At 41.1% G+C, this 13340-nt stretch overlaps 2 protein-coding genes across 4 annotated transcripts in view; one reads left to right on the forward strand and one right to left on the reverse strand.

Moving 5' to 3' along the window:
• LOC146146913 (regulator of nonsense transcripts 2-like) overlaps window positions 1-13340 on the reverse strand; it is a 90803-nt gene that overhangs the window by 54830 nt on the left and 22633 nt on the right. The gene's annotated exons all lie outside the window — the stretch shown is intronic.
• Window positions 1-13340, forward strand: part of LOC146146914 (uncharacterized) — a 35984-nt gene that overhangs the window by 10260 nt on the left and 12384 nt on the right. For 2 of the 3 annotated variants that reach the window (XM_083388578.1, XM_083388579.1), the window contains exons 4-7: window positions 1046-1169; window positions 3808-3962; window positions 4693-4867; window positions 11434-11556. In XM_083388578.1, the coding sequence (XP_083244704.1) occupies window positions 1046-1169; window positions 3808-3962; window positions 4693-4867; window positions 11434-11556 (577 nt within the window). The remainder of the gene's footprint in view (window positions 1-1045; window positions 1170-3807; window positions 3963-4692; window positions 4868-11433; window positions 11557-13340) is intronic. The other variant, XM_083388580.1, reaches the window with a different exon arrangement.

Here is a 13340-nt window from a genome sequence, read left to right on the forward strand (position 1 = left end):
TTTGCTCAAAATATCGGGTATCGGAAAGAAATATCGGGTATCGGACAACCCTGTAGTCATTATATTAGTTAAACGTTTTGGCTGACGGGCTTTAGAACAATGAAACATTTTAGCATCCATTTTATCAGTGTTGTCTATTAGTTACAGAAAGAGGTATGTCGATCTTAGGTTGGCCTTGAATTATGTTAATAAGAAAATAAGTTTTTTTCAGAACGGTAAAGTAGTGTATAGGTTGGTTTAATTAACCCAATTTTGACTTTGGATATCTAATCGCGCTTGCCTTTCGAATTACGTAAAAGGCCTGATTAAATTAAAGTTCAGCTCGACTGGTTGTTTGAAAAAAGGACAAACGTCGCCGCAAAGCAAAGGAGCTATAGTCGACCGGTTATGAGCTCTAATGGGATGTAAATAGGTAAATAAACAAGAAGCGCTGCTAATCCACGTCCGGGCGCGATCATTAGCAAAGATTGCTGCGATACGCTGGTGTTGGCAATACAGTATTAAGATCGACGAAACTTAGCGAGTCGTTGTGAATTGCGAACACATTAAGCGACTTGTGCAAAACGACGGGACACCAGAGAACCACAGGTCATAAGTTATGTAAGGTGTGAGTAGGCCAACTGTTCAGATGCGTAAACTTATCAAAAATATGTATATGTGATGCAAAAATTGGCCGACAAATTTTGTTATTCTGACGCTAAGTTTAAAAATTGCATTTAGAGCATTACTGCAAAGCTGGTGGCGTTACTGTACAGATTCAAACCTTTTTTTTTTTAGAATTTTTCTAAACATTACTTAATAATGTCAGAGCCAAAAAGGTCGAGTAAATCGACATCTTTTTCAAGACGTTTCGATAAGCACTTTGCGTTTTCAAATCTTTATTAAGAAGATGTCCATTTACTTGATATTTTTGCGACCTAACTTTCTTAGTAAATATATCAAGTTGTCATAGGGTCGTAAAAACGCGACAGCTGAACATCCGTAAAAATGCAAAAATCTGCTTTTTGTTCTTTTTTTGAAGTAATTTTGCGTGTTTTGCCCGCAGCCACCTGCAAAACATGGAGCAGAAAATGGACCAGATCGAGAACCACCAGGACATACAGGACAGACGCTACTTCGAGGTGGTGGGCATGGCGATGAACAACACACGAAGAGTGTCGCGTATGCAGGTGAGATGTAATTTGGAGAAGTACATTTATCACACAGTGTCCTATCATACGAACGCACACCACCTTGGAAGCGTTAATTGAAACGCAAAAGCATTTTTATTTGAGCACCAATTCAAAATTTAAGAAATATTATAAAGTTACACATCAAGGTTTTACGATGCGACGGCTGCAACACCATGAATTTAAACCGTTTAAACCCTACAATGCTTCAGAGGAAGGGCATAAAGAAAATTCACCCTTTTGCAATGATTCCCTTGTATCTTAAACGAAGCGAGCGGACTATATGGTATTTCAATTGCAAAAAGCTATTTCCAGCTATAGGGAAAACTACAACAGGTGCTCGATTTAGCCGTGCATAATTGTCGAAAAATTGCGCATCTAAATTCTAAAGCACTTCGTTTACCTGTTGGGGCTTCAAATGTTAGTTATTAAAAATGTGTTTACGTGCAATTGTCGAGGTTTTTCAATCGCGTTCAGCTGAAAAATAAAAGCTATTGGTGCAAAATTTGTGTGAATCTGTTTAGTGGATGTTCGACTAAGACGATGTTTTTATTCTTACACATTAATTTAAACGGAATATGTAAGCTTCCATCGTATACATTATTGTATGTTTGGCATTCGACCATAATTTAAGTATTGATTGAAACGGGTCGAACAGTAGACATTATAAAACTGGCGCCAAGTTCAATAAAACATTTTTTGTAATTTCCGAAGGAGAATTAGGTTTCGTTATAAAGAAACAAGCGGCGTAAGACATCAGCTAAGTCGCGGTCAACGTCAATAAAATATTAATCCTAGTGATGCTTTTAAAACGTGACACTTAACCAACTAAATCGGTAAATATTTAGGACGATAACACTCGACTCCCAGTCTAGACACATAATGCCAAACTTAAGTAATTTGAAAAGCGAACAAATTAGGCGGCGTCCCAGTGTTTAACGTTTTAATGAGACACACGAGTGTCGTTTTAAAACAGTTGATAATGCAATGGTTCCCAACCGGGTTGTCGTGGCAACCTTGAGTGCCAATTGTTAAATTTGATGTATGTGTTTTCCACCAAACTATTTCAGCGTACATGTTTATCAATATTTAATCTTAATACACATTTCTTAACTAAAAGGGAAGTTTAAAAGGTCATATCACTTGCCCCGAATTCGTTCGTAAATTTACCGTCAGCGGTTTGGTGCGGCTTACAAAACGCTTCATCCCCGAAATCACCATAAGGTCGCTTTGACGACGACACAAAGGCCCATTGTCAGAAATGCAAATTTAAAATTCAAATTGCCGCATTAAGTGTGGTCGTTAACACACAATGTGATTTTAGGGCTGCTCATACAAAAGAAAGCAGATAGATTCCATTTAAGGGTTCTCTACCTAATGGTCTTAAATTTATTAACTGGCAGGTTTACAACACAAGAGTTACCGCATCGTAATACGCAAAATTCGCATATTTTAAGCTATTTAGAAAAAGCAAAGAGAAGTTTAAAATTAAACAACAATGTAAAACATAGTTCAAATCAAGTCAAAAAAATTGTGTGGGTGCTAGTGTAAAATACTAAGTGGTCATGCAGATCTGTATGGCGTATGCGCTTGTGTTGAGGAATTTAAATTGCCCTGAACTGCCTTTTAATACAAAAAACGATACGGGAAACAAAATGTGTCGCGAGCAGCTATAGCGCGCCTCCAGCCATTTAACCGCGCTTAGGCACGACAATTGCCAACAAATCGCTGCGAGACGAGACCCAAGGACAGCGCGTGGACCGCGAGGAAGCGGCTGCGGTTTCAGTCGTGAAAACACTGCGGGTTTAAGACAAAGTGGCCTTTGCCGTGTTGCTCTACCAACGCAAACAGTTTTGTCCGACGCGGGCATTGCTGTTGCGTCGTATCGTGGCGCTTCAACGACCGATCTCGTGCGGTTTCGAGTGCTCTTTGATTGACTCGAAGGGCGATTACAACGCCTCAGTTGTTTTAGCGCGCTTTTGTGTTGCCAATGCGCCGGAATACAGAGCGACTCGACACAGTTTCTGTTTTGCTTTATGCCGGTCGAAGCAAAACACCATTTCAGTGAGATATATACCTTCTCTTGTAGAAAAGGTCTAAAATAATGGCTAGAATAAAACGAATGTTTAGCTACTAATATAAACTTGGACTCAAAACCTTTAAAATTAAGTTCTACACTTTCTTCCTTGATATTTAACTCCCAATATGATTATGAATGGAAATCTTACTTGTAACTTGCGGCTCTGTAGAGCAGCGGTTCTCTAAACTGTGTGCTGCGGCACATCGGTGTGCCGAAAAACTTATTGTACGAAAAAAAAAATTTGTTGCGAATAGGAATATAGGTGAGTAAAAAACATGCGAAACTACATAAACGTTATCTATTAAAAAAAATCTAATGGTTTTAAAGTATATACCTATTGTCATGCAGTGTATTGGGAGAGATTGTCAAGTTATGAAAATATTGCTTTTTAGGAAGATTTCGGTGCATATTTTTTCATTTTTTAGTGTGGCGAAAACTCCAAAATATGAAATGCACTTTTTTACAGTTAAGGAATGGCCACTGTAAGTTCAAACAAAGATAAATGGCCCAAAAGGTGACATCGCTTTAGCTCTAAAACGTGTTTGATCTCTTCCAAAGGGTGATTTGGAGCAAGATCTACGCAGCATCCGCATGGAAAAGAAGTCGATGGCGATGAGCTTGAACCAGATCCAGAGCAGACTGCACACCATGTTCAGGGAGGATATCAACCAGCAAAACACCATCCTCAGCCAGATACAAACAACCATGTTCTCGTAAGTATAGGCCGTGTCTAGGAACGACTGATCGCCGATCGCCTTTTTAACAAATCATGTGCAGCTCAAGTCATTTCGGCAAATAACTTAACTTTAGACTTGGGTCATTTAGGCAAATAATTTAACTTGAGTCAGTGAGGCAAATAACTTAACTTAAGACTTGAGCCAGTGAGGCAAATCAACTTATATTTAGACTTTAGTCATAGAGGCAAATGTCTTAATTTTAGACTTGAGTCATCGAGACAAGCAACACAAACTTGTATTTTAGTGAATGAGACCAACGGATTGACGTCCACTAACGTCACTGAGCCAATTGACTTGACGTAGACTTTCAAGTCACTCGGACAAATGACTTAAACTTACATGTCTTGATTAAATATTTTTTTCGCTAAAATATATATTCAATATAATAACTTTGCGCCAAACTTACTAAATCAACTGATTGTTAAGGATTAGACGACTTAAACAATTTTAAAGCACTAACTTTTTAGTTTAATGTTAAAATTTTACTTGGAACTGTGTTATTTTGCAAATGACTTGACCGGGACTTACGTTATTTCGCGATAGACTTTATTTCGATTCACCGTTATTCTACAAATCCTAACTTGGACTGATGTTATTGTACTAACGGTCTCAACTTTAAATTGCGTCATTTCACTTGGTACTTCAACACGACTTGTAGACAACACTACCGGTGCTTAAGAAAACCAACAAAGTATTATAAACCCAGGCACGGCGACATGCTACTGCAGCACGACCGAGCCTTCAACCAACAGCAGAGCAACGTGGCCGCTATAAACGCCACCTATCTACAGCAACAGCGCGATATAGAGCGAATCACCGACATCATTGAGCAGCTGGGATTGGACGGCAAGGCTAAGGGAAGCAGCGGGAAACTAACCGAGGTAGATTGTTTGTTTTTGATTGGGTAAATTTTTTGAATGATGCGAATTCAAACAGCGCGCGCTTTTGTTTTTCGCTGAAACGGAGATTTATGGACGCACGCTGAAATATGGCTACGGAAAACATTGCAAAAGAAAAACAAAGTGTATTGGCAAGGCTAAACAAACTGAGGAAACACGGGCTTGAGTCGAACTGACGACAAAGGCTTTTTGTTAAAATTTAAATTGTAAATTGAATACACTGTCGCAATCAGTCAGTTTCTCCAAAACAACGATTAGTATTTTATAAGCAAAAAATTCCGCCTAAATGCCACGAGTTCTGTTACTCAATAAACTGAAGCGTTGAATAAATGGCATATTCCTGAAAGCCAAATTATTCTTTGTTTAACAATATTAAAATCAATAGTAAAATACCGTAGCAAATCGATATCAATCTAAATTGAACAATTGAACTTTTTGAAAACTTAACAGTGGGGATATTGGGCTAAACCGGGCCAATCCGCAAAAACGAAATAGTCACGAACGAAATGGGTCGATGCTCTTTGCTCGGTGACTAAACAGAGGCAAGCAAGCAACTTAAAGCCATTCGGTGTTGACACGAGTTACATAATGCACCGGGGACGGCGCTCTGTTATCAAAGCAAAAGCAACAGCGGACTCAGTGTATTTGACCTGCGGGCCACTGGACGGGCGGACGTGCCCTTTACTGGCAAATGATTTATCTGAATATGCGCCGGCGGTTCCCCGGGCTGTAGTACTAGCGTAATCGCCCACCTATGTTCACCTACAGCGGGGTAGGGTGCGTGTGAGGCTGTGGTTGCTTTGCTGAAGGTCCTTCCATCATTGATAGTAAACCAGGTGGCTAGTTTTTTTTTTTTTTTTTTTTTTGCAATCACGACGAAAAAGTTAGCCGTCGCTTAATGTCCTTACCGCTTATAGTAGTTGACAGCTTTCTGATATTTGCACCCTGCCCTTGAACTTTTCAAGACATCAACACATTTTTTATATTATAAACTTGGCGGCGTTAGACATACGGAAAATGATAACTTTTTAATTAATCTCGCTCCTGATTTACACGTAATAACACAGTATAGTAGCTGCAAGATTTTACAAACAAGTTCTTAAAACATTATGGTATTTATGAAGATTAAAACATCATGGTATTTATGACATTATGGTATCACAAGAATCTGGCACTGGCAAAAACCTATTGTTAAAAATAACCCCCAGTGCAATAAATAACACGAATCAGGGCAAAACGGGTTAATTTGTGCCAGGTATACGCACGTCAAGGGTAGAAGCGACGCGTTAGAAATACCAAAACGCGCAAGCACGCACACACAATAAAACGCTCACGTTAATTTGCCGTCTTAAGGTTTGCGAGCTTTTAAAATAACCGGGATCGCCACCGTCATTTCCTTGCCCCTACACAATCGCAGCAATATGCCAAAAGTGGGAAGAAGACCTCCTGTGTGACGGCTGTCGAGAGAAGGCGACCGCACGACACCCGACAGATGTGCAAATAAATATTTCTCCAGACTGTTTGCTCGAGCGGCGAGATGAGACGCCCGACCGGATTCGATTTAAATCCCATTCACAAATACCAGGCGTTTGCTGAAAGCGATTCGTTGCACAGGGCGACAGACCATGGTGGGAAAACGGTTGTTTTTTTCATAAAAACAAATAAACAGCAGTCGAACAGCAACTTAAATAAAGGCAGTATAACCTTGTTCAGGTAGCCGTTAATGTGCCTTAATAATTCTCAGCTATGCATTGTCCTCTATATTGCAAGCTTTCGATAAGCGTTTATCAGGCAAAAAACAGTGCACAACCTAAGTCTTCGTAATGAAAAGGGTAAAGCCGCCACCAGAAGCTCCACTTCACAAAATAACCAGAAAGAGGGGCGGGACTTAACTGGGTCAACAAGCGGTTGGTGTATTTGCTGTTGGTCGTGCGGTCCGCTTGCCCCGGCCTATCCCCCTTGCCTTTGATGGATGGCAACCCATGCGCCGCGCCAGAGATTACAAGATAATCCGGTGGGGCTTTAAAAAGCAGTTTTACCGCGCTTGCCTGTCTTGTCTGTAAATTGAGGCTTTGAGGTTATTGCGAGAAAACGACCTGTTTGAGTTTTCGGCCTGTATTTTCTACGGTCCCCCGTTGGGTGGTTTTCGCTCAACTTTCAACACTAACGAGAGGTGTATAATCTTCAGACTTTCCTGTCTTAATATAAGCATATAAATAACTGTTTTGATAAACACACGAAAGTGTAACGTATATGTACTTCCATTTGAAGGAGAAAAAGCGTGTAAAGCGTGCCGGCAGTTTATGAAAAGCCGCATAACGTGGCCGATCCGGCATAGTTTGTGGCTTTAGCCGATGGGTTTAGCTGCGGATTGTTGACTAGTAGGCGTGCAACCAGCGCAGATCTTCAAATAAGGAAGCGTCGAAAAGCTGTCTGAAAATGTGCGATTTCTATCAGATTGCTCCATGTATAGGTCGTGGCCCGAAGTATAGGTCGTGGCCCAAAACAAAAACCAGAACTTCACAAACTTGTTATTTGCGGCCCCTTTTCACTTAAAAAACTTTACGCGATCCTTCAGGATGAACAATGATAAATAGAACATTAACATTTCCTTTTGCACATTTGTTGAAGTTACGTGCAACTCAAATTTCGCATATCTATAGTCAGAATAAGTATACTTTACATGGTTGTTACACTTAGGGTATTGATGGAATGCTACTTGTGGCCGCGAAAAAAACTTGCAATTGTAAAAAAAACAATATAGACTAAAACACAACACTAGCGAACGTCCAGCGAGAAAAAAGAGTTCTGGGAAAAGCGTTTGCCATCGTAAATTTCTGATGTCAAGTTCTCAACCAAATTCCAGCTTTAAAAGGAGTTCTTGTGATTTTTATGTGCGGGTGTTAACAACAGTTTCAATTAAGATATTGCCAGCCGTTTAAGCAAGACATTGCCTTTCTGTATTGAGAAGCAATCTAAACGACACGACGGTACGTAACTTGAAAGGATAACACTTTTTTGCAATAAATATGTTACCATTGTAGCGGACCAATATGAATAACTACACTCATACAGACCGCCGAAGTTACACACCATCATTACATAGTTTACTTATTTGTGTGGCAGGTCACTTACTAACCCACATCAAAGTTGATTTAGTTAAGGGTTTAGTGTATAGGGTTACGCGACTGACGTCAACTCGATTTCTGGAAGCTGACGTTTATTCGTGGCGGAACTTAAAGCAACCTCCGCCGACTGGTTTTCCGCGCCAACGGACCCTAACAGGTGTGGCGCCTCAAACGGCCGCCAAGAAGGTCAAACAGCAATTAACCTCGGCCTTGGCACAAACGCGGCTCTTGTCTTGTGGAGCCTGGGGCTCTGGCGAGCACTGAGTGACGTTACATAAACACACAACTCATTGGAATCCTGAGCGAATCATCCTGATTTAGCCGCCCCTTGCAAGTTGGACGAAATTAAGGGTCTTTTAGGTTGATGAAGTGTAAAGTAATTAGATGGGAAAAGAGGATGCCCCTTGTATAACGAGGCTGCCTAATCCAGACCATAAATCGCCGGTCTGCTGGGAGTTTAAAAACGTTTATAACCGCGTGAGGGACTTCGCTTATATGATTTAGCCCCTCGTAATTGGCAGGGAATCTACTAAAACCCCAATATCGGACGATGGGTTATGCTAAGTAAAACTAATTGCTCTGACAAAACGGCGGGCCCTTATTACAGCTGATAAAATCAACAGGGGCGCGCAGTTCCACATATTGAGCTGACAGCGTGATGCGTAGGGCAACGAGGTACAAGAAGCAACAGTGGTCTTTTGGGCAAAGGTTCATTAATAACTGTCAGCGGGAAGTGCAAATACTGAGCTTGTATGCTTTGCGGAACATAACGTTTCAAGTGCCGGGGTTTCAGATTGCTGTTTTGCCGGCGCACCCCGGCGCGAAATAGAATGCGAACGAGGGCTTTGGCAAAGCCTCGGAAAGAATAACAAACAACCACGGAGACGGTGAACATGGGTCAGAGACCCAAAGCATCACACAACTAGTTCTCACAGGAATTCCACCAATGATGTTCGAATTTTTTCAAAGAGATACACCCTTGGATCTGCGGACATCTAAACCCATTTGTCGAACGCGGTGGTACCACAAATGTGTCGCTAAAGGCCACACCCGGTGTAAGAAATTCGTCTATAACCTGTTTCTTGGAAGCGGCATGTTATTTGCGGAAGGTGTAACTTCGACGTTAGGCCACATTCGACAAAAGGAATTCGGGAAACGACCAAGCGCACATGGAAACTACACAAACACGCCCAAAAATCTGGTTTCGGAGGGCGGTCGGACACGGATTCCGACACGAAACAACAAAAAAAACACTCTCGCTTTCTCTCGCCGTGGGTGGTCGGATGATCCGGGAGTATACTGGATGAGAGCGGCGAAAAATTGACGGCTCGTAAATATTAACTAACGGTGACGAGCAGCGGCGTTGGAGGGATCAAACAAGTTGACTGGCGGGAGTTATAGAGGTTTGAGCGAGGCGAAGCTCACACTTGGCGATGACACGACGCCAATCACTCACGACTGTGAAAGGGAAGCGCTCATGGGAACTTTCTCACGCGTATCACGGGCCGTGATTCGTCAGGATCTGACGGTGTGGCGGTCTGTCGCGCGTGCGGTCGTTTGCATTGGATCAAAGTCGCTGTTTCCGACGAGAGTTGTAGCCGAGAAATGCACGGTGGTCCTCTGAACAATTCAGATAGATTGCAAGGCCAGTTGCCCGGCTGTCAATGGGTCACTGGCTCTGCGAAAACATTCCCCGATCACGGACATTTTGGGCTTTGTGGGCAAAGTGAAGTAAAATTTTTCGTCGTTTCTAGGAAATTTGGGTTTATCAGCGCAAATTTTTTCAGCAGTATTTGCGTGCAAACAAGCGTAAAATATTTTAATCATTAACAAAAAGAGTCATAGAGATAGCGCCACCAGGCAACATTTCAATAGATAGAAATCGCTCTTCTGGTGTAAACGAAGTATAAACCGACGTTTCGGGAGCAGATACCAGCTGACCTCATCAGGGTTAATAATCATTAACTTTATATCTATTAAAAAAAGTTATTTTTAACGTCGAAAATTCGGATCGAACCGTGTAAATAATATCTGGTAATAAGTTCTGGTAGAGACAAATTCCGTAAATTCGACCACAAGTTAATCCTTCAATAGTTTTTCCTCGGCTTATCAAGATGCCTGTCAGCTAATCAGCGGCGTTTTGATCATTTCAGATCATCAATTAGATTAAATTATTAATCCGCTGACAAAAATCCCAGTTCAGACAACAGACAACCTCGTCACGTTAATTTGAGAATGTTTTTAAAGCAATACACAGTTCGAAATTCTGCATTTATAGCGCATATGTAGATTTATATACTTAAACGAAATTTGCAAAGAGTCGAAGTCTAGACAGCTTTATTCCCTTTAGTTCTTTTTTGGGCATTAAGTGTTTTCGAAAGCGACTTCGCCTGATAAGATTATTTAGGGATAATTGTGACGCGCGCCGACCGGAATTCTGTCAAGTCAAGATAAAATAGCACATAACGGCGGAAGTGAAAACTAAATAAGACGGGTGACGCTTTCAAGCAAGCAAAGCAAGACGATCAGAGGCGTCAGACGGCCTATCTATCGCCCTATCTGCAAAAGAGCGGCCGTTTAAACGGTTGTGGCACAAAGAACAGGCCTGGGGATCACAGCAGCGTTAACCTGGGTGCTTTGAGTCCAATTTAGCGGTGGCAAGCGTATAGGCGAGCTTTGAAACCCGACAACCGCAAAACTCGAACGCATGAAAACAGAAACGCCTTATCTGAAACTTAAACGACAAGATTTTAGACTTGTATGTGAGCTAGGCTTGCTTTCCGTGGGGCTACAATGCCCGGCAGCCTTTTTCCATCCTGTTCTTGTAGCGAGACATACATACCTATTTTAAGTACTTTATAACGGCCCGGCCTTTTTCCTGCCAATTCTTTTTTTAACTATTGTAGCTAATTTGCATGGCTATACAACATATTCTTAATTTGAGACTGCCGCTATTTCCACCCTATTATACCTAAATCCATAACTGCAAGGTAATATGACTGGAAAAACTTCTTATTTTTCCTTTTTCAAATCCTTTTTCCACTCTTTTGTAATATTAACATTCAAAGTGGTTAGTTGCAAAAAACATTTTTTGTAAACTATCCGAATGTAGGTTAACAGAATTAGAAGTACACTTAAAACTTTCAGAAATCCCAGTTTTTGTAATATTGTTACACTTCTTCCACAAGATGACCATTCTTTCGTCAATATTTAAAGCCCAACTAACTATTTTTTTACATTTTTCTAGGCTTTACAATCAAAACTCTAATTTAAGCGTTCCGAACTCCAAAATTTTGGCACTTTAACTGGACCCCCCTGACACGGTCTGAGGGCTAGGGGTATCAGGTAGGGCTGCAAGGCGCGAAAAAGGCCGGGTGACGTAACAAGCGACCGACGCGTGACCCCGATTGTTCGTCGCAGGCGCGGTCGCGGCTCTCCAGCATTGCCGACCTTCAAAGCCTGGTGGCGCGTCTCAATCGTTCCCTGCAACACGCGGCCATCACCGAGCGTCGTTTCGAGACAAGGATGGCGCTACTGGAAAGGGTAAGAGAATGAAAACAAAAACGCAAGTCCGCCTGTTTTCGCGACTGCTGAATGTTCGATAATATCGGATCAGGTGCCCGATACCCGATGACAAGTGGTTTAGTATCGGTATTCGTCCGATACTGGGATGGCTATTCGATAGCGAATCGATTTATTACGTGGTATCGATTCGATATTATCGGCCAGCCCTATCGCTGGCATGAAATTGCGGACTCTATAAACGCGTTCGTTAACTTGACTAAAAACAGCTGTTTAGAAGAGTATCAAAGCCCATACCGAATGCTGTTTACTTCTGTATGGGGTTTGCTATTCTTACTATACAGCTTTCTAGAAGTTTTGCAAACTGTTGTGGCATAATATCAAAGCTGGTTATTTTATTAGATATTGAAGACAATTTGTTCCGCTTATAATGGTATTATTATCGGTTTTAACTAAAAAAAACAAAAAAAACACAATTTTAAAATTGCTATTTGCTTTCGTAAATCAGTGGTTTGTTCCTGTTTGGACGTGTGCGCTTACTGCAGAATAATCAGCATGGCATGGCAGAGCAGCCGTGAAAACGCGGTCGCTTTCATTTTCGACAGCATGTCTTCTTCACCACAAACATTTTCGTGTTGTTACCATATTCATCTTTCGGTTTTCCAATCATGTGTGCGCGTGTGTGCGTGGGATGTCACACAAATCGAACACGTCGTTATAATTGTTTTCTGGGGTTGGCTAAGGGATTAAACTGCATTTAAAAATTCTAATCTAATTTAGAATTGTAAAATTGCAATGCTGGCAACGATTTTCGCAGTTTTGTTTGCCTTATTTCTACCAATGAAGAAAATATTCCGCACAAATAGACTTGCTTTTATTAGCAACCGTCTTTGGGTCTGTAGAACATAAATGGGTGTGTAGAACATAAAAGTTGAAAATCTCAGATTATTCGCGGGAAAAAAGGTTGCCGACCAAGTCATACGAGCAAAGGTGCAGCAAAAATTACAAGAACTTTTGTTGCCAAATCACACCAAGGTATATTTACCGAGATTTATCCGCACCTGTCTGTGATAGCAAATCCATGTCGGGCCTATAGAGCATAAACAGCTTAGGAAAAAACGCGATCACCTGGCCTAACCGCTAATCGTTGCATGGTTTATTAATGACATGCCGCGAACGCCGTACGAAACGGCTCAAGCGTGTTTAGAATCAAGGCAAAGCGCCGTTTAACATCAGGCAAGGCCCACTTGACATGTCACATTTACACCTGTTCGCCGATCACTTTATTTATGTGTTTTGGGATAGCGAAATAGACCAGGTATTATAACCTCGCGTTTAAGGTCATACAGATTAGAATTGCAACCTTTCTATAAATGCGAACTGTAAATTAAAAAAGTCCAGTGGTTTTGTCGGTTGGATTTCAAACCGTTTTCACTGCGGCTTTCAATTATATGAGCACTAAAAACATTTCATCGAAAATCACATAAGTTCACTTAACCAGGGGTGGGCAACTACTTTGTGTTAACATTTTTCAATTTATTTCGTAATTTTGCTGACGTTGGCCACAAAGTTCAATCCATTTGCAGCAACTCAGGAAAATATGAACAGATAAAAGTTAGGCTTTTAGAAAAGAGGTGTTCATTGAAATAACAATGAAAAAAGCAAATTAACCAAAACGAGTGGCTTGAAATAAAGCTAGCCTTAAAAAAACTGCGCTAATAAACTTAGAATGCACCACTGCAAAAAAAGCGGTACTCATAATCATGAACGTTTAGTTTTTAATCATCCAATTTAGAACATTAAAC

The sequence above is a fragment of the Ascidiella aspersa genome, chromosome 4 (assembly GCF_963924565.1).
Source record: "Ascidiella aspersa chromosome 4, kaAscAspe10.2, whole genome shotgun sequence".
In the NCBI taxonomy this organism is placed as follows: Eukaryota; Metazoa; Chordata; class Ascidiacea; order Phlebobranchia; family Ascidiidae; genus Ascidiella; species Ascidiella aspersa.